The 21,654-nt window shown below is 35.9% G+C and overlaps 1 protein-coding gene across 1 annotated transcript; it reads left to right on the forward strand.

Moving 5' to 3' along the window:
- Positions 1 to 1,200: 1,200 nt before the first annotated feature.
- LOC111904320 (uncharacterized) lies at positions 1,201 to 2,088 on the forward strand. Its single transcript, XM_042896794.1, has 3 exons — positions 1,201 to 1,447; positions 1,580 to 1,646; positions 1,776 to 2,088. Exons 1-3 carry the CDS (start codon positions 1,201 to 1,203, stop codon positions 2,086 to 2,088), a joined length of 627 nt encoding a protein of 208 aa, XP_042752728.1.
- The last annotated feature ends 19,566 nt before the right edge of the window (positions 2,089 to 21,654 follow it).

The raw sequence follows: 21,654 nt of genomic DNA on the forward strand, positions 1-21,654 counted from the left end.
TTGTGGATTGCTTAAGGCCTAAGTAATCCAATTAGGGTTTTCATTGAAACCCTAGCAGGTCACCTATATAAAGGACCCTAGTGCTTCACAATTTGGCTACACCTTGAACTCTAGAGATTAAGAGCTGACTTTGAGCCACCTTCCCTTCTCTCCAAGATCATCCAACTTGCTTTGGTGTTTGTGATTCATTAGAGGCATCGCATTTGAGGTCTAGGTTCTCAAAGCTCAAGATCTTCAAGCTACAATTGAAAGGTAATTTCCTAACCCTAGTTTAGTTATGATTTTCGTTTTTTGTAAGCTAGGAATAGGGATTACAAGCTTTAGATGATTTGCATGTACAATTATAGAAAACTAGATCCAAAACTTTAGGGTTTGCATGTGCACCATAGGATTGATGTAATGCTGAAAACCCATCAATAACCAGTATAATGTTATGTATCCTGATATTAGAGGTGTGGCGTTGGGTAAACTTAAATAACATTTTAATCATTTCTAAAAATTATAACAATAGATACCTAATAATGAAATACTATTCAATGTGTTAAGTATTGTCTACTCACAGAGATCCTTTAAGGTAGGTCTCTTAAGATTAGCATTTTTTATCAAAGAGCGAGAATAATGTGAAAGGTCAAAGCATATGGTTTGGTCTAGGCAATACATATATAGATGAGTTAGGGCATTTGAGATTGTTATTTGGAGTCTTTTGGTAATTTTTGTTGTCTTCGGTCTAGGAAGGTTTTCAGTCAGGGTGTGACCGAAAACCTGTTTTCAGTCAATGCATGTTGGTATAAATAGGCTGTCAGGTTGTCTTTTGTCAGTAGTTGTTCACTGTGGTTTTCGGTCCATTGAGTTGTATCAGACGGTTTATAGTTTTAATCGTATGCAACCTCAATTTCAATCATTCTTCTACTCATCTTCTTCTTTATTTCATTTGCGTAATTGATCATTGGTGAAGATCCTTCCATCAAGGACCTTACAATTCGTATCAGACCAAAATGCTATGATGTGGTATTGTCGACTTGGCCATGCAAATGCAAAGAATCTGAACCGTCTTGCCAAAAACGAAATGGTATGTGGTCTACCCGTCAGTGACTTCATCACTTTTGAAAATGTGTGTCATGTGCTCAAGGAAAACATCATCGAAAGCCACATCTAGCAAAGCAGGTCAACTCCATCAGTCAGGTGCTCCAATTGTTGCACATGGACTTGTTTGGTCCGGTCAACGTCCTTAGCATCAACCGAAATTCATACTGTCTTGTTGTGATAGATGACTTCTCTCGCTTCACGTGCGTCTTCTTTCTATCCAACAAATCTGGGATCACTGATCTTATCAAGAAGTTCATTATAATGATCGAGAACCAAACCAACCATCGAGTGAAAGCGCTACGCACAGATAATGGAACAGAATTCAAGAATGCTGTTCTAGATCATTTTTGCACTGAAAAGGGTATTGTGCGTCAGTTTAGTTCTGTTCGGACACCACAATAAAATGGTGTTGCTGAGAGGAGGAATCGAACGTTACAAGATGCAGCAAGGACGATGCTATGTGATTCTAAACTTCTAGTTTTCTTTTGGGTAGAGGCGATCAACACTGCTAGCTACGTTCAAAACTGTGTCCTGATCAACAAAGCCCAGATGAAAACTCTGTATGAGATTCTATATGGACACAAGCCATCTGTCAGCCATTTTAGAGTATTTGGTTGCCCTTGCACCCTTCTTCACTTGGAGTCCAACCCAAAATTCAATACAATAGTTGATGACTGTTGTTTCGTCAGATATGCTGCTCGTACTGCTTATATGGTATACATTAAGAAGACGAAGCAAATTGTGGAATCGTTTGATGTACACTGGCTGGAAGAGAATGAAATGGACGCTAGGGTGGGTCCTGATTGGCTGTTTGACTACACATCACTATTCAAATCTTTTAGTGTGTCGTCTGAAAACCAAGCTGGGTCTACCTCTGGCTCGAAGAATATCATTGAAGACGATGATGAAGAGGTTGTTTACAGACTGCCATTGGTTTCTGCTACTGATCCCCCGGTGGAGTCATCTGTTCCAATCGCTTCTCCAGAGTCCTCAACAAAATAATCTGATCCAGATGCTGATGCTACTCCTCTAACTCCAGTTGAAAGAGAGTTCATGAACCAAGATGTTTCCGCTGTCACTCAAAATCTGATGAAACTTCTCTTTCCCGAACAAATCGCTGATGAGTTTCTAGCAAATCCAACAAACGAAACTGTTTCATCTACCGTGGATTCTTCAGCAAATGAAAGAGCTATTAATATTCATAATCTTCCTCTTTCACTCAATGACATCAATCAAGATATACCCTCTCGTATACAGCGCGATCATCCGATCGATAATGTCATTGGCCAGTTGGGCAACGGTGTCAGAACTAGAAGCCAGAGTGGAGACATCAACACATGTCTCTATTCTTGTTTTATCTCTCAAATAGAGCCCAAGAACATAGAAATGGCTTTGAATGAGCCCAGCTGGGTGGATGCAATGCATGACAAGCTGAATCAGTTAGAGAAGCTTGGGGTTTAGACGTTGGTGAAAATGCCTAAAGGTAAGAAGTCTCTCAACACAAGATGGGTATGTCAGAATAAGCAAGACGATTCGGGTGTAATTGTCCGAAATAAGGCGAGATTGGTTATCCGTGGGTTCAGACAGATAGAGGGTCTTGATTATACAGAAGTATATGCTCCGGTGGCACGCTTGGAGGCTCTTCGTATCTTCCTAGCTTATGCATCCTACATGAACTTCACTGTCTATCAAATGGACATCAAGACGGCTTTCTTGTACAGCAAGGTGAAAGAAGAGATCTATGTTGATCAAACTCCTGGGTTTGTCAACTCAAAATTTCCCAACCATGTCTACAAGTTAGACAAGGCTTTGTATGGGCTGCATCAAGCTCCTAGAGCCTGGTATGCTACTCTCGCACATCACTTGCTCGATCATGGCTACTCACGCGGTACTATCGATCAGACCCTATTCATAAAGTATGTTGGTGCGGATCAGATTCTTGTACAAATCTACGTAGATGACATCATTTTTGGCTCAACGAGTCCAAAACTATGCAAGGAGTTTGAGGATGTTATGAATAAGAGTTTCGAGATGAGTTCGTTGGGCGAGATGACCATGTTTTTGGGGCTTCAGTTCCAACAACGTTCAGCTGGAATCCTACTCCATCAAGCCAAATATGAGGAGGATATGCTTGAGAAGTTCGGGTTCAGAGATGCCAAACCTGCCTTGACACCGATGGCGGAGAGACCCCTGCTAACTCCTGATATTGAAGGCGAATCCGTAGATCAAACATACTATAGATCGATGATCGGTTTGCTGATGTATCTAACTGCAAGTCGCCGAGACATTATGTTTGTGGTTTGTCAATGCGCACGTTATCAGGCTAACCCTAAACTTTCTCATCTTATTGCTGTTAAAAGAATTTTTCGCTACCTCAAAGGCAGCCCAAAACTGGGTCTTTGGTATCCGAAAAATTCTGAATTTGATCTTATGCTTTTACTGACAGCAATTATGGAGGCTGCGAGCTTGACAGGAAATCGACATCAGACGAGTGTCAATTTCTAGGTGATCGGCTGGTGTCCTGGCAGTGCAAGAAACAAAACACTGTCTCAACCTCAACAACAAAAGCGGAATACGTGGTTGCGTCTACTTGTTGCTCTCAGGTCATATGGATCCAACATCAACTGTTGGATTACGATTTGAATTTTCAAGAAACCCCAATCTTTTGTGATAATGAGGCTGCGATCCAAATTGCTAAAAATCCGGTCCAGCACTTAAAATCCAAGCACATCGACATCAAAGTTCATTTTATCAGAGATTGTTGTGAGCGCTCTCTCATTTGGCTAGAACAGGTTCCCACTACTAATAATGTGGCGGACTTGTTCACAAAGCCGTTTAACAAGGCTCGATTCAATGTGCTGGTAAACTTTTTGAAAATGATTCATTTTTAGGATTAATTTTTGTTTAAGTTAGTTTAAATTTGCGCATTTATATTTCATTCTCTCCCTTGCACAAATTTAGGGGGAGAAATAAACAAAAACCAAACAAAAATTAAAAAACAGAAAATCTAAAAACATTAGAAAATCAGAAAACTTAAAAATAATACTGAGATAATTCTTTTGTGTAAGAAATATATGGGAAGTGATATAAAACTTGTGATAGCAGGCAATCTGAATATGTGTAAGGTACCAAAGTTGAATTGTCTAGGCTCTGTGTTCGATGCGCTGGTACGCACGAAAAGTTTAATGGACTTGACTAGGTACAGATGAACTTAAGGAGTCTAGAGACTTGACAAATCTTGACCTAGATAGATCCGTTTAGCCTAAAAATATGACGCTCGGATAGGTTGAGCAGGGAGATATACATGAGAATCCACCAGTCACATTAAAGAAACCCGTATCTAGATCTGTGGATTAACTTTTCCTCGATGTACGGATTTTGTCCTTAATTTTGGTATTGATGGGACGACTGTAGAATTCCGATAAATTAGGTCTATAGAAAGTTATTTTCTTTCTTTCCTACTGTTAGTCATATGTTGCCTCCTCTCTATGATCGAAAGATCCGACCTGGACTGCAACATATGCAAATTTGTCTATCTGCATCTTCTATCTATGCTATTCTTTCTGTCTATTAGCCATATGTTGTCTCCTTTGCATGATTAATAATCCGACCTGGTACACAGCATATGCAACCTTCTACTTCTCAATCCCTCTAAGACTCTAGTTAGTCATATGTTTCACCCTCTACGTGATTGGAAGAGATCTGAACTGGGTGTACAACATATGCACTCTAAATCAATTCTCTCTCCTAATAATTGTCTGCTCACCTAAAGTAAGGAGTATCTCGGAAGTCCTTGATTATTGGGGTATATCAGGAAGTAGGAAACACGTTCTAGTACAACTAAAATTGAACAATTATAGAATGTTTGTAGATTTCGCTGCTCAATTAGGTGGATAACAATATCCTTGGTCGTCGTCAGATAAATGGTCCTTAGGAATTTTATCTAGTAACTTAGGATCAATCTGTTTAGTCACCGATAGCATACCTAAAAATTGTCACAATGTTTCGTATTTAAGTGGACCACAATACCGACGATCAAGCAGATCTATTCATGAAAGGAGAGGTACTGACAAATGGAAAATGATTGTCCAACAACTTTGATCCCACATCTCAGAAGGTTATTAATTTCAGATAGAAGTGAAATTTAGGTTAAAATTCAAATTTTAGTTTTAATTTTAATTTTATTTATTTTTATTTTATTTTATTTTATTTTTAGGATTGCTAAATTTTAGAAAATATTTCATTTTTATTTTATTTTATTTTAATTATTTTTATTTGCAATTAATCATCAAAGAGTTTATTTTTTAAAAAAAATATTTTGGGTATCGGACCTCATAATTTTAAAAGGGGATGCAGCCCATGGGTTATGGATTCGGGTATGGATCATGTCACAATTTTCCGTGTTTAAGTGGACCACAATACCGGCGATCAACCAGATCTATTCATGAAAGGAGAGGTAGTGACAAATGGAAAATGATTGTCCAACAACTTTGATCTCACATCTCAAAAGGTTATTAATTTCAGATAGAAGTGAAATTTAGGTTAAAATTCAAATTTTAGTTTTATTTTTAATTTAATTTAATTTTTATTTTATTTTCTTTGCTTTTTAGGATTGGTAAATTTTAGAAAATATTTCATTTTTATTTTATTTTATTTATTTTATTTTTATTATTTTTATTTGTAATTAATCCTCAAAGAGTTTATTTTTAAAAAAATATTTTGGGTTTTGGGCCTCATAATTTTAAAAGGGGATGCAGCCCATGGGTTATGGATCCGGTTATGGATTAGGTAAATAAGGGAAATGACTTCACCGAAATCAGTTCCTCCACTCATTTTCTTCATCCTGACCGAAAACTCCCAGAATCTCTCTTTACCCTCGAAATTTTTTTTGTGTGATTTCTTGAAATTGATACTCAAATCTTACAGGTATGAAGTTTTCGACCGTGGATACATTGTTTTTTCTGTGAATCGACCACGAATTCGAGGCTAAATCATCAAATAAAATGAATTGTCAATGAGCTTTCGGTCGACTTGTTTTTTGTCATGAGCTTTCGGCCGAAAACCAGCTTTCAGTTCATCGGCTAACCGGCTTTCGGTCAATCCGCTTTCGGTCCACTGGGTCATAGCTTTATCAGCTCATGTTTAAGCCATTTTCGATTCTAAGAAGCTTTCAGTCCAATAGTGTTCGGTCATTGAGTTTTCGGTCTAAACTGTTTTGACCAAGAACTCATTTTTGACTAATAAATTTTAATTCAAATGGCCAATTAAATTGATATAATTGAGAAAATAATTTTTAAATTGTTATAATCAAAAGTTTTTCTCACTTGGCAAGGTTTGTGCAGGGAGAAATCGCAAGTCTTAAGGTTGCTGAAAGTCATAACGTGTCAATTCTCCTAGATGATTCTCCTGTGGCACACAATGAATTCAAGTCAATGATGTATGGATTAAAGGAATGTTGCATCTACACTACACTGACCTGGAACCCAAACATCTATCTAAGCCTAACCAATGAGTTTTGGAAGTCTGCTAATGTCAAGAAAGGAGAAGATGACTCACTGATCATTGAAGCTTCTATCAAAGGGTGTAAAGTTGTTATCACTGAGCAATTTATCAGAGATGTATTGAAAATCAATGATATGGCATCTTACCCAACTGATATCGATTTGGAACAAGTTGAAAAATATATCAAGAAAATGGGATCTGAAGGTGTCTTCCCACCCACTTTGAAAAAGCTGTTACCTCCTTACTGGAGGTTTCTAGCTCACGTGTTCGTTAACTGCATTTCTGGTAGGAAGGGTGGCTCAGATGAGATCTCTTCAAGGAATACTCAGGCAATTGTTGCACTGGTTGCGGGTTTTGACTTCAATTTTTCAAAGTTCATTTTGGAGGAGATGACTACAAATGCCAACAAGAAGTCAAAAGATCAATTCATGTTGTACCCAAGATTCATTCAATTCTTTATCAACAAGCAATATCCCAAGATAGTCAAGACAGGAGAGATACCAGATATGAAAGCATTTAGTCCCAACACTATAAGCCTCATCAAGAAAAATCGAAAAGGGAAAATCATGTTTTAGGGAAAATATCCACTCGTGAAATTTGGAAAGTTTCTGGAACTAGCGGACTCATCAGAATCTGATGGGTCCCCGGAACAAGTGTCTACAGATCAAGTATCATCAGATCATGCAAATGTAAATGATGATGTCATCACCATTTCAAACCATGAGAATGAAGATGTTGCTCTGTCTACCATTGTTACTGAAGAGCATGATCTTACGAATGTGGCAGTTCAAAGTGATTTCAGTGAAGGAGGAGAAGATGATGATCATGAGGATCTTGACCTATCCGGTTACGACAGAGACGATGTAGCGGTGAATTGTGGTGTAAATGAGAACTTTTTTTCAAATGAAGACCTTGATGACTTCTTCGACTGTATCCATGATGGTGCTCATCCAACACCGGAGATAAGGGAGAAAGCTGATGTTCAAGAGACTGTGCCTCCGTCTACCGTTCAGATGGCTGATGCATCAATTCATATGGACACATCATCAGGGATTCCTCCCCTTGACAATGTTGTTCCGACATCCGAGCCCATTGTAAGTGATTCCCAAACAACTCTGACCTCCCAGCCTCCTTTGAAGAGACGCATAAATGATCCAAGGCAGGGAGTACTTTTTCCCGACCTGACTCAAACTACCATGACTCCTCCATCTACAACATTTGCCCCATCCTCATTTGTACCCACTCAAGAAGGTCCCAGCTCAATCCATGAAGTCGGTGGTTCATCTGCTGGCCAGGGATCATATCCCCCAAGGCCAGATCATGATGTTGCCTCCGAGAGGCTAGCTATGCATATGGCCCAACAATTAAGTCCAACTCATTCCTCTCGCGGAAGAGGAATATCTTTTGAGGAATGTTTGTCTGGAGATGATTATTCCTCAGTGCCTGAGCTGAAAAAAGAGATTGGTGTGTTAAACCAGAAGCTTATCGAGAAAGACCTTGTGACCGGTCAGCATTCGTACCGAATTGCTGATCTTGAGGCCACCAATGCGCAGCTCATTGTTCGTATCGATGATCTTGAGGCAGATAAGTCACTGAAGACTAAGAAACTTTCAGCTCTTGAGACTCACCTTGGAGCTCTGTCAGCATGTTACTTTGACATGAAACAAAAGCTGACATAGGAACTTGGTGACAAATTGAAGTCCTCAGTGGAAATCCTTCGAGTTGACCCACCATCTGGAACCCATCCTGGTGACTCCTCAACATCTAAGAAAACTAAGATTTATGATAAATTTCCCACAGAACCTGTCCAAGCTCCACATATAATTGCCATCAAGAAAGCAAAGCTGAAAGAATCCTCCAAGAAAAAGCAAATCATGTTCAAGCGAAATTCAAATGACAGCGCGCCTCCAGGTCAACCAAAAATCACTCGTACTGACCTTGAAAAGAAGAGATTTGTTCATACTTATGGTGACCGATCTGGAATCAGATCATGGGGATTCCACGAACGTTTGAACATGTGGGTCGTGAGACGGAAGAGCAATAATGTTGAATACTACAAGAATGTTCATGATTTCGAATCTTGGACAAGAGTTGATCTCACTGAACTCATTAACGCTCCGTTTGCGAGTCCGTCAGGCAATCCTCAAGCAACTCACTTCAGGTTATTTCTGGAAGATCAGACAATGAAAAGATTTCATGTCATGAAGACTGTCGAGTCTTTCATCAAGGTATACCCAAAAGTTATTAATCCAAAGACATAGACCTTTCAGAACAGTGATGTGGCCTCCCACTAACAATTGAGGCAAGTTCCTGGCTACAAAACTTCAAAGACAGGTCACTTGAAAACATGCTCTTCTGGATTTATGATGAAACAACAGCTACCGCTATCATCAAACTTCCAAATGGCAGTTTCCGTCTCTATGACAAAAATGACCTGCTTCAGTTTGGAAAGTGGTATATCTAGCATTTGTCTCTGCATCAAATTAAAGCTGTTGAGGATATCTTCGAGCATGCTGCAAAGGAGTACACTTCGATGGTGGCAGAAATTATCCAAAAGGGAATGTGGAGTGGATCGATGGAGGGGACCAATGTGATGCTGGTTGATAAAGACTAAATCATGCTAGCTGCAAACCAAGGGGGAGATTGAATGGTCAAAGCATATGGTTTGGGCTAGGCAATACATGTATAGATGAGTTAGGGAATTTGAGATTGTTATTTGGAGTCTTTTGGTAATTTTTGGTGTTTTCGGTCTAGGAAGGTATTTGGTCAGGTTGTGACTGAAAACCTGTTTTCGGTCAATGTATGGTGGTATAAATAAGCTGTCAGGTTGTCTTTTTTCTGTAGTTGTTCACTATGGTTTTTGGTCCATTAAGTTGTATCAGACGGTTTATAGTTTTAATCGTATGCAAGCTCAATTTCAATCATTCTTCTACTCATCTTCTTCTTTATTTCACTTACTTAATTGATCATTGGTGAAGATCCTTCCATCAAGGACCTTACATAAGGGGAATGGCTTATTAGGTTGATTGTTTGTTGAAAAAAATAAATAGTATTATTGTGGGTTGAAAACCCTATGTGCTCAACAGGCTCCTAAGCCTGACCCACTCAGTTTATCTATATCACAGGTAGCAGTACCAAGGTTCAATCCAGTCGGAGTTTCAAGGAGTTTAGGCCATTAGTACAATAATTTAATGTAAGGCATATAATGATTAAGTTTATGCTTATATTTTGTATAAGTTATGACGTCCCAAATTTTAGTAATCAATTAAAGAAATTTCTTCGGAAATACTTTTTATGGGACAAATTTCGCACTTATAAAGAATACTATGTTTTAAAATAAGCATAAACAAAATGTCTTTTCGGACCGTGAAAATTGGGGATATCACAATTGGTATTTGAGCATTAGTTTAAGAAAACTAGGAATATTAGAGGATTTCTAAACATTAACTTAGAATGGTAAGCGATAACCGTAATATGTGTGTCTATTATATTTTAGGTAGTATACCTGAATTAACACTAGCACTAGCTTAAATCTACGCAGAAAAGGGATAAGGAAATAATTAAGAGACGAACTAACTAGATAATTATAATATGGCCTTTATCAGTTATTCCAATACTTGTTTAGAGCATACCAGTTATATGTATTCACTAAGAAACCATTGATATACTGATAAAGACCTTTAGTTCTCAGATAAGTAATTAATAGTAACACAAAATAATCCTATAGTATTTTAAGTTTAGGTTATGTTCTACTGTTCTCATTGTAGTAGTGTTGGTAAGTTTTTAGACTTGTTGCAACATCACAACCATACTTAGGAACATGCTAGTCACTCCTCGGATAATGTAGTTGATCAGGCTACATCTTCCCAGGGTTGACCATATGTCTCTAAGTCTACTTGTGCTGCCCAACAATCGTAATACTTGTGTTCTATCCTAGTGACACTGATTTTAGTATGAATGTAGGCACGTATACTTATTTAAATATTTTATTATTTAAACACATATACTCATTGTCAGAGTGTTTTAATCCCATTATATTTATAGTCTGCATATATCTTTTATGGGTTGATATACTCAATTCACTATAAACAATGCTCTGATACCAATCTGTCACACCCCAAAACCGGAACGGCGGAAACGTTTGGGGGTGGAGGACGTCATGTACAGTATCACAACAATAAGTAGTAGTAAACAAGCAACAACATCATCCATTGCATTAATATTATAATTTTAATACAAGAGTGTTCTTTCATTGTAATAAGACACCAAAATATGTAATCAAAATAAAAGACGAGTCTTGTCTGTGCTTTGTCTTCTCAAAACCTAGTCATAGTACCTGTCTACTGGTGACCTAAGAATACAAGTTATTTTGAAAGAGTTTATCAGCTTTAAAGCTGGTGAGATCATAAGTATTTTAGTGTCTGTATTTGTAAGAATGTATTTGTAAGTATGTGAAGTATAAGTACGTAAAAGTTTTGAACCTCCTAGAAGACCCTATGTTTCCTACTAAAAGTATCCTTCTACCAAGGCATCTAGTATTTGTGTGTGTCTCTTGTAAGAGTGTGTATTTTCCCAAATCTGACTATCATTTATCAAAAATATAGTTTTCGCATTTTTGTATATTGTGTGAAACTCACAAGGTGAATGCAATGGGAAAATGAAATAGTACTGTAGTATTGTAATACGTAACCACTGCTGTACTAACTACCTTAAATTAATTATAACTTAAAGTACCATGTGATCGGCCTGTATCTTGCTACCGACTATAGTACGCGACAATGTAAGATGTCAGAGAAAAATGACATTTGGCACCCATAGACTTGTAAGTCTTACTATAGCTAGCAGCGAGGTGTAGGATAGTCAATCCAGTATAGCTATATGCAAACTCATACGCTCCCCAACTAAGGAGATTCTGGATACATGAACAGCCATGGTAGGTAGCGCCATGCCCCGGAACGTGGCTCACATAACTGCAAAACTGTATATGTAATGAATGTGCTAGTTGTAATGTATGTTCTCCCTCTGTCTAGCCTGTATTGTAATGTACTGTGCGTGTTAGTTGTATTGTGTGTTCTCTTCCTATCTAGAAAGTATTGACTCATGTATGAACTGACTCACTGTATGATTCATTGTTCTAACATTAGTAACTCCCTAAGCTACACCTATAGTAGCTTACTAGTAATATAATTTGAATGTATAAACATGTATGTATGCCTTTGCTACCCAAAGGTAATGAACTTAATGAAATTAGGAACTTTTATGTCTATATAGGTATACATGATATATAACTAATATTTAGATGACATTTGGACGAATAACCGATACCCTAAGGCCACATCCCAACGAGGAAAAGGAAATAAGGCGAGCTAGCCGTTCTAAGTCCTTTAAACATGTCTTATATGACTATACATATATAGGCATGCATTTGACAATATAAAAGTGTAAAAGAGTTTAAGTAAAAGAATTTGACAAGCAAAAGAGTTTGTAAAATAGTTTGAAGCAAAACAGTTTGATAACACAGTTTGAAAAATAAGAAAACCACTTGTTTGGTAGTTATTAATCACCTGTGATTGATATAATAACTATAATTGTTCAACTTGTATCCCCCCATAAAAGTATTTAAAAACATTTAAAAGGTTAAATAAGGGGTATGAACTCACCTGTTGTGAGTGGTTTGGATGAACTGACGATATAGGATTGCTAGGTGTCAAGTGAAGACTTGCACACACACAAGGATCCTAGTTAACATATAATATCACATATATGTATCCAGTTAGTATTTAAACAACTAATTAATAAAGTTAAGACATCCTAAGACATGTTAAACACCTTATATAAATGTTATAAGTCCTTAGGATTGCATCTAAGTGTTCTACAACATTGTTATTGAGTTTAGGGTTCAAGGGAACCCCTTATATGAGTTTATGGTTTTGTGACCATAATTCATTGAGTTTACGGTCGCAAACCCATCAGTTTACGGCTGTAAACTCATGCTTCTTTGACCATGGGTTGTTTTGAAGCTCTACAAGTCCTTAGGAGCATTTCTACTTGAAGTATAAGCCTGTGGAACTGATTAGGGCACCATTTCACTCCTAAATTGATTTTACGGTCCTTAGACCATTTTCCTTTGGGTTTATGGTCGTAAACCCATATGGCTTATGGTCTTTTCATGTTTTCAAGCCCTTAACTCATCAAGGAAGGGATCTATGCAAGTTTCCAAGGCTTAGTAGGGACTAGGGCACACTTTGGCACCCTTTTTAGGGTTTACGGTTCAAGAACATCTTGGACCATAAACACCTAGATCTTGGTGTTTCTTGGGTGATTTCTTGATATATATATATGGAGCTGTAACAAGCCTTAAGATACTCTAGGATAGAAGTACTTACAATATAGAGGCTTGAAAAGGTGCTAAAAGTCCAAGAACACTAGTGTGTGTTCTTGGTGAAACTTGAAGATCTAATCTTTTGGAATGATTTCACGGATAGAAGTGTGTTAGATCACTAGATTAAGTAATATATCAACTTATTAGGGCTAGAAACACTTACAAGTTGAAGATATTGAATAATTGTTGGATGATACTTGAGAGAGAATTGAGATTTGGATCTTGATTTTGTGAAAAATGGTAAATAATGACTAAGTGTCACTTATATACCCCCAATTTAGGGTTTACGACAGTAAACACCTTTGTTTATGCCGTAAACTCCAAACTATTGGATCTTTGGGATATTATTGTTGCACAATAAATCATAGAGCATCCTCTCTCCTGATATCTCCTAAAGTGCTAATTCTAAAATACTCAAACTTATTCCAAAAAGCTTGAAAATTAGCAGCAACAGTTCTGACTTCTATTGAATTGCAATGTTGTACAGAATAGAAACTTCCGGTTGTCACACGAATGGAATCACAACACATCATGGACAAATGTGGAACTTGAGAGAGAATTCCACGCACCCAAAAACACCCATGAACTCCAAGAACATACTTGCATCGTTTTTAGGTTATGGAGCTTGTATTTATATGTGGGATTTCAAGGGTCATGGGTATAACCCAAATACATACCCATGGGTATTATGATCCATGGTTCATGTGGCCTAACTCTTTATGTATCCATACATATACTTGGTCCAACATGGATCATAAGACCAACACATATAAATATAACTAATTACCATAATTAGTCCCCATAGATTTAATATGACTCTTTTGATCACTAAATTAACTCCAAATTAATTATTGATCAATACTAACATATGATTTCATATTAATATATTATAACTTATAATATATTAATAAATCATATATATAACCTTCTCTCAAGAATCCATCCTAACAAATTGTCCTGATGATATGCAACCCAAATGGACCATGCTACTCTCGGGTCAAGTACATACCAATAATATTTATGGGCTTAAACATCTAATCCAGCAGTATTCTTCCTGTTGTGTCGTATGCTTTAATCATGGTCGGTCGATATAAGGAAAATCCTAGACTAAGTCATCAGATAGCTGTCAAGAACATGCTTAAGTATTTTGAGAAATATGAAAGATATGTTTCTTTTGTACGGTGGTAAACAAGAGTTTGTTGTGAAGGGATACATGTATGCAAGTTTCCAGATGGATGGTGATGATTCAAAGTCACAGTTCGGATGGGTGTTCATGTTTAATGGTGTTACAGTGACTTTGAAAAGTTCTAAACATGTGAGAGCGGTAGACTCTACATGTGAGTCTGAATATATTGTTGCAAGTGAAGGATCCGAGGAAGCTACCTAGAGCAGAAACTTCATTAGTGGTCTTGGATTTGTTCCGAGTAACAAAGACCCACTGGAGATATTTTGCGATAACGAAGGTGCAGTCCCTCTAACCAAATGCCAAGGGATCATGGAAGGTCAAGGCATATAAAGAGGAAATTACACTGCATTTGAGACAGTGTTAAGGATGGAGACGTAGTTATGAAACGAGTATCATCAGAGTAGAATACAATTATTCATTCACAAAAGGGATGAATAAAGAAAGACATAGTGTGCATGCTAAGAGCATAGGCATGAGAGATGATGTTAAGTTTAGTAGTTAGATGATTATTTTGAAACATTTATTTTCAAGTGTCTTACCATTTACAATTAATTTATTATTGTGTTTTGTTTTTGAATCTTTAGATCCCTACTTCCAGAGTAATAATTTACTCAAAGCTGCTTAATCGGTCATACTCTTGGGATCGGTATTAAGTTAAAATTGTTGTGAAGTGTTAGTAGACTATCTATAGTTATTAGACATAGCATGAAGATTTTGATTAACGTTCATGAGTATTTAATAGAGACTTAAATATTGGAGAAAATCCATACTTAGAGATATTACTTCATCGGTTCTATCATAAGTAATTGTGATATGATAATATTTCATTACTAAAATGAAGAGACATTGAATTCTTTGACTACAAGTTGGTTGTGTATTAGTCCTAATATAATGATATACATAACTGGTGGTCATAACGAGTAAGTTTATGCATAATTTGATGAGTAGAAAAAAACTATGTAGTCAAAGTGTATTTGTTTCATTTTTCCTTAATGGATAAAGAGATATTGTGGGCCCATCGGTGATTTAATGATGATATTCATGTGCTAGGCCTAGCCCAAACAAAATTGATGTGTTTAATTAGTAGTCTGATTTGATCATCATATATCAGAAATCGAGAAACATAATGTTGAACTGTTAGGTTGATTTATAATCCATGACTCATTTCACAATGATATATTGTAGAAACAAAGGAATAATTCGTTACTTATTTAACTGATGACTTTTTAATATATTAGAGTTTGACAAATATTATAGAAGGCACACTTTGTTGGTTATTCGAAGATTATTTCACCAATAGTATTCGATGACTTGTCCAAGTGGGAGACTATTGGAAATGGTTGTCCAATTTAATAATTAATTGGTATAACTTTGGGAATAATAACAAAGTCCTTTTAGGGCTCCTGTCAAGAGCTAAAATTGATAGAAAATGATTTATAAGAGTGAGATAAATAGTTTATCAATCTATCATAGTTTGATAAATTAATTAGACACTAGTTAAAATTAATTTGAATAAATTAGAATTAATCAATAAATTATTTAAAGGTATAAGGATTGAATATTAATTGTAGGGGTGAGAAATTGAACCGGGGAATCGGCCGGAACCAGAACCGGATAGAACCGATCGGGCCGGGACGATATTCTTGTGGATTTTTGGAACCGGGAACCAGTGGAACTGGCAAAAACCAAAACCATAACCGAAATATTTCTCAAAATATGTTGCTATTTCTCGAGGACCGGTTCCAACATTGAAGACCTGACAAGAACCGGAACCGGCAGAACCAGTAGTTTGGTTCGGTTCCCGGACCGTTTCTGGTTTCGGACCGGTTCCGATGCTCATCCCTAATTAATTGTTCAATAGTTGAGCAACTAGAATATTCTGGAAAGCTTAATAAGATGGATGGTTTTGGGAGGATAGAATCCTTCTCGAATTGTCCCATATTTGCTGATAAGGTAGGGATTAGGATTAAATAAGATTATTTAATTAATTTAAATCTTATTTCTCCGTAAAGTTTGTTCAGCTATAAATAGACCTTATTGGCCTTCATAATTTTCGTTCCTTCTCTCTCCTGCACTCAGATAATCTGAGTTTTTTAAGTCCTCTATTCTCTCTCCTTGATTTATAGTGTTTTGACATTGAGGTGTGATTCTTTAGAGGCAATCTACTTCGGGTTCTAGATCTTCTAAGAGCATTAAGGGAGTACAAGACTTATAGAGGCAAATCCAATTTTGCTTGAAGGTTAGTAATTATATCTACCTTTGAAGTATGATTTTTTAGTTTTTAAAACTAGGTTGCTATAACTTGTAAAACCTAGATCCTAGGGTACATGTACACTTAGGATTATTTTAATTGCTTCCATCGCCTAATATTAGTGTATAGATGCATAGAAAGGACCCAAACCATAATCCATCTAATGGTATCACATGTTAGATATATGTGCTCAAGAATCATTATTAAATAATATTGCTAATAAGATATGATCCTATAGGGTCACACCTTAATCAACTCTTATATTTAATTAGAGACTAATTATTCGTTTATGAAAATAATAATCGAAGAGAGTATAAACTAGTTATTATATAATATAGTATGATTTAATAAGTTATTTACAAATTGGATTCCACTAACTTAACTAAACACGTTAGTTTATCTACTTAGTGTAACTAGTCACTTATCTTTCTTCTTTCTCTCTCTAAGGGTTGTAGATAGTCAAGGGATGGGAGGTTGCTTGCCAACCTCCCTCTTACACATACCTTACTTGTAGTTTTAACTTACTTGGCATTTAATCGAAGTATGGGCTAAATGTCTAGCATGTGAGTATATAAGAGTGCATAATACTTACCTTTTGAACACTCTTTCCCATAGAAAGAAGACCATACCCGAGAGCATTCTCCTCTCCCCCTCTTGCCTTTTCTTTTGATGCTAGTTGCAAATCTTGGTGCTTAGAAGTTCTTCTCCTTTAGTACTTAATTGTGTTAAGTACTTAAATGCTTAAGAAGTTACTAATATAATAAGGGAATTAGCATTACATTGTGTCTAATTCTTGGAGGTGCATACTTATAGAGAAGATCAAGCTCCTTGTTCTTGTCATCTACTTCAACTCTGCAAATCCATATGGCGTCAAAGGCTTCAAAAGATGTCTTTCAAAAACACCATATGGTTGTTTTAATATAATTCTTATTTATGAAAGTAGATCCTTGATGGTTTTGTTTTAAAAGGGTCTAAAATAAACTAGTTGTTTTATAAATGCTTTCGTTGCGGATTTTATGAAAAACACTATGATATGTCTAAAAACTCATCATCACACCCAAGAACACCAAAGAGTAGAATCAAAGAAAACTAGGAGAGAGAGAGAAACAAGAAAAAAAAATTATAAACCCTAGAAGGGTTAAGAATTTCAAACCACCTTAAGGGTAGAGGGGAGAATGAAAATTTTAAATTAGGAATGAGCTAATAGGGTTTGATCGCTAGCATCATATGTATAGGATTTAGTTTCTTAGTCCCAAAGTAACTCTAAAACCCTAAATAAGCCTTAAAAGATTCAGCGCCCTCTATCCTTTTAGGGTTTTTAGAATATTCTAATTAATTAACATTCAACCCCTTGGATTAATTTATTCCCAATTAATTCTAAAATAGTTTCTTCTGAATTTATCAAGCCATGAAAAATTTATAAACCAATTTCTCCTAAATTCGTTTTGCTCAAATGGCTCACGAGGGCAATCTGAAAGGAGCCTGCTACTATTAGAAATATTATCAGTAATTAATAACATTGGAAATTCTCTTTAACAGGAAGAACTTTATTTCTTTTGTGACTTTAGCCATACATGGAATAAAATATTATGTTGAACATGATTGGGTAAAGTTTCCAAATGGTACTTTCAAGGTAATGAAGGAAAACAAAAACATGGGAATTAATTTCAAGAACAGAGATTAGTAACATAGATGATGTTGTTTCTCAATATTTAGATAAACACGACGATAAATTTGAATTATGGCATCGTTGACTGGGCTACATGAGTGAGAAGTGAATGTCAATCTTTGGTAAACAAGGATTATTTGGTGGTGATTTAATTAGGAATATGAAATTTTTGATGGGTTTTAGGCATAAGAACAATCCTATGTGCTCATACAAACCCTAATGCTTGGATCTAGGTTTCTCTATTTGTACATGCTTTGAATCCAAGACTAATAAAATTAGATCTAACACATTATAAACTGAATTAGGGTTTATATAATTACCTTTGATTGTTATATAGCAATAACAATCAATTCCTTGCTTGGATTGGCCTTGGAAAGCTTAGTGCCTCAAATGTTGCACCTCTAATGGAGTCACAAACACCACTAAGCAACTTGGATGAAGAGGGAAGAGAGGGGAGGCACCAAAAACGGCTGGAAACCCTAGAGAATCAGTTGTCCACGTTTTTGGAGCTTAAGGGTCCTTTATATACATGTAGGCTATTAGGGTTTACAACTAGGAAACCCTAATTTGACTGCTTAGGCCCTAAGTAGCCCATGGACTCCTTAAACATATCCCTTGGACGATTTCTAATGGGCTTCCCATAGAATTCGTCCAACCTATATATTATTAGGTGATCCATAGCCCAATTATAATTATCTTATAATTACAACTTTAGTCCCCTAAGTTTAATTAATCTCTTTTAGCCACAAAATTAATTAACAATTAATTCTTGACTAATATTAATTAAACAATATGATTTCTCCTTTAATATATTATTCTCATAATATATTAATAAATCATATTTAAACCTCTCTCTCCTTAATTCATCCTACATATTGCTATGGTGAAGGCAACCCAAAAGAACCATGCTCATAATCGGGTCAAGTACATACCAAAATAGTTATGGACTTAGACACTAATCCAACAATTTTATGAACCATGTGTCAAGAGAAAGCATAATAGTGTGAAGTTAAGTTATGGTCAACATATAACCAAAGAAATACGTTAATATGTTCACTTAGATTTATCGGTCCTTCTTTGGTTAAATCGCAAGGTGGATGCTATTATTTTGTAACATTTATTGATGGCATTTCCATGAAGGCATGATTGTATTTTCTAAAGATAAAGGATGATTTTTTTTTGTAAACTCCAAGGAGCAGAAGACTATGGTTGAAAAAAGGACATGGAAACAAATGAAGACACTCATATTTTTGTTTTGCAATGCACCATTTGAAAATTGTTGCAAAACAAAATGTGCATTGAGGCATCACATTATACGACACGCATGGAAACAAAAAGGAATTGCAAAACAAATGAACCAAACATTGATGTAGCGTGAAAGGTGCACGTATTTATTTGTTTATATATTGAAGCAATTTTGAGTGGAAGTAATGAAAACTCTATCAACAGAAATTAACTTAAATACTCCTCAAAAGGTATAGTGTGGTTAAAACCCTATGATTATTTTGGTTTATGTATTTTGGTTTCCCTGCTTATTTTCATGCTAATGATAGAAAAATGGAGTTAACGGCTATAAAGTGCATATTTCTAGGATATGCAACTAGAGTGAAAGTTGTTGATTGCTGTATATCTATAAGAACGAAAGACTCCAAAATCATTATTAGCATCGATGTTACCATTGATAAATATGATATGTATATTCAGGGAGGAGAAAGTACAAGCCTTGCAAGAAAGTAGGATCATGGTGCTATCTAGGAGCTGGAGATTGTAACACAAACCCAAACAAAGTTATGAGAAATGACAAACATTAAACTGAAAAGGAAAAAACTAGACCAGATCAATCTCAAGTTAAACTTAGAGAGTAAGAGGCTAAGGATGATTTTGTTAAGAGATAAGAAGGTGAGGAAGAAACTATAGAAAAAAGAAGGTTGACTAAGAACATTCAGAAACCTACAAGACATGTTGGATGTGTCAATCGTTGTGAAAATGGTGCAGTAGCATATGTATTAGCTATCAAAGAAGATATTGATACCGATGAACCACTTTTTTACAAAGAGGATGTAGCATGTAAAGAATCAATAAACTAACTAATGGTGATGAATGAATAAATGGATCATATGAAATAATAAAACTTGTAATCTTGTCCATTACAAAAAGGTGCAACATCAGTGGGATGTAAATAGAACTTTAAAAGAAAATAAGGAATTCTCGGACCTGAATAAAAAAGGCTCAAGGATTGGTTAGTGGAAAAGGGGTTTCCATTAACCAGGGTGGGTACACTTAGTTACAAGATGACATGGGTTCTATTAGCCATGGTGGGTACACTTAATCTGAAGCTTTAACAAGTATATGTAAAAATTACATTTCTTCATCGAAGTCTAGATGAGATGATTTAGATGTCCCTACCAGAAGGGTTCCATACTTCATAGAAAGATCATGTATGTTTGCTAAAGATATCTTTTTATGGTTTAAAGTAGTCTCCATTACAATGGTGCAAGATATTTGATTTTTTTATCACTTTCACAACTACATTCAAAACTAGTTTGATAATTGTGTTTACTAAAAGAAAATTTTCTAATGGTTCCTATATATATTTGTTGCTATATGTGGATGATATGCTCATGGCAGCCAAGAATATGGCGTAAATTAAGACTTGAAGGCGCTACTGGAAAACGAGTTTGAGATGAATGTTTTGGGGGATGCAAATAACATATTAGGGATGGAGATTCGGAGGGATAAAAATCAGTGGTGTTGTATGTTTCTCAACAAATTTACATTAAGTTAGTCTTGAAATCAGTCCATATTGATCACTCTAAATATGTCAGAACTTCTTTGGCAGCACAGTTTATACTTGATCAAAACACTATATCAACTACAACTAAAGAAAAATGTTACATGATCAGGGTTCCCTATTCGAGTGATATTGGAAGTGTTATGTATGTTATGGTCAGTATTATACCTGATCTGGCTCATATTATTAGAGTAGTAAGCAAGTTTATGAGTAATATAGGAAAAGCCCATTTTGAAGCGGTTAAGTGGATTATACGATAATTAAAGGGGATGAAGAATGTTTGTCTAGTTTATGGTACTAACACACAAAATAATGGCTTGCTTAGGGATGGATACTGAAATCAATATGGTGATCTAATGAAAAGAAGTAACTTACATGCTAGATCTTTACTTTATTCGGGTGTACTATACGTTGGAGGACAAGATTACAACCTACTATTGCCTTGTCTACCAAGGAATAAAGGAATACATATGGTTACATGGTTTAGTTTAGAGTCTTGTGTTGAAGGTAGAGAGACCTATCTTGGTTTTTGAAAATCAGAGTGTTTTATGTTTTGTAGAGAATATGATATATCATGAAAAGAAAATACATATTCATGTAAGGTTGAATTGTATCAGAGATGTTTAGAAGATGAAAGGTTCTCTATTCAAAAGATAGGTAAAAAATGAGATCCCAAATTATATGTTAACCACGTCATTGACCACATAAAAAGTGCAAGCATTTCTTGAACTTTTTAGATGTTCGCATGAGGTAAATCCCTACGGGGCGAATTGGTTGGAAGAAGATG

Source organism: Lactuca sativa, chromosome 7 (assembly GCF_002870075.4).
Source record: "Lactuca sativa cultivar Salinas chromosome 7, Lsat_Salinas_v11, whole genome shotgun sequence".
Taxonomy (NCBI): domain Eukaryota; kingdom Viridiplantae; phylum Streptophyta; class Magnoliopsida; order Asterales; family Asteraceae; genus Lactuca; species Lactuca sativa.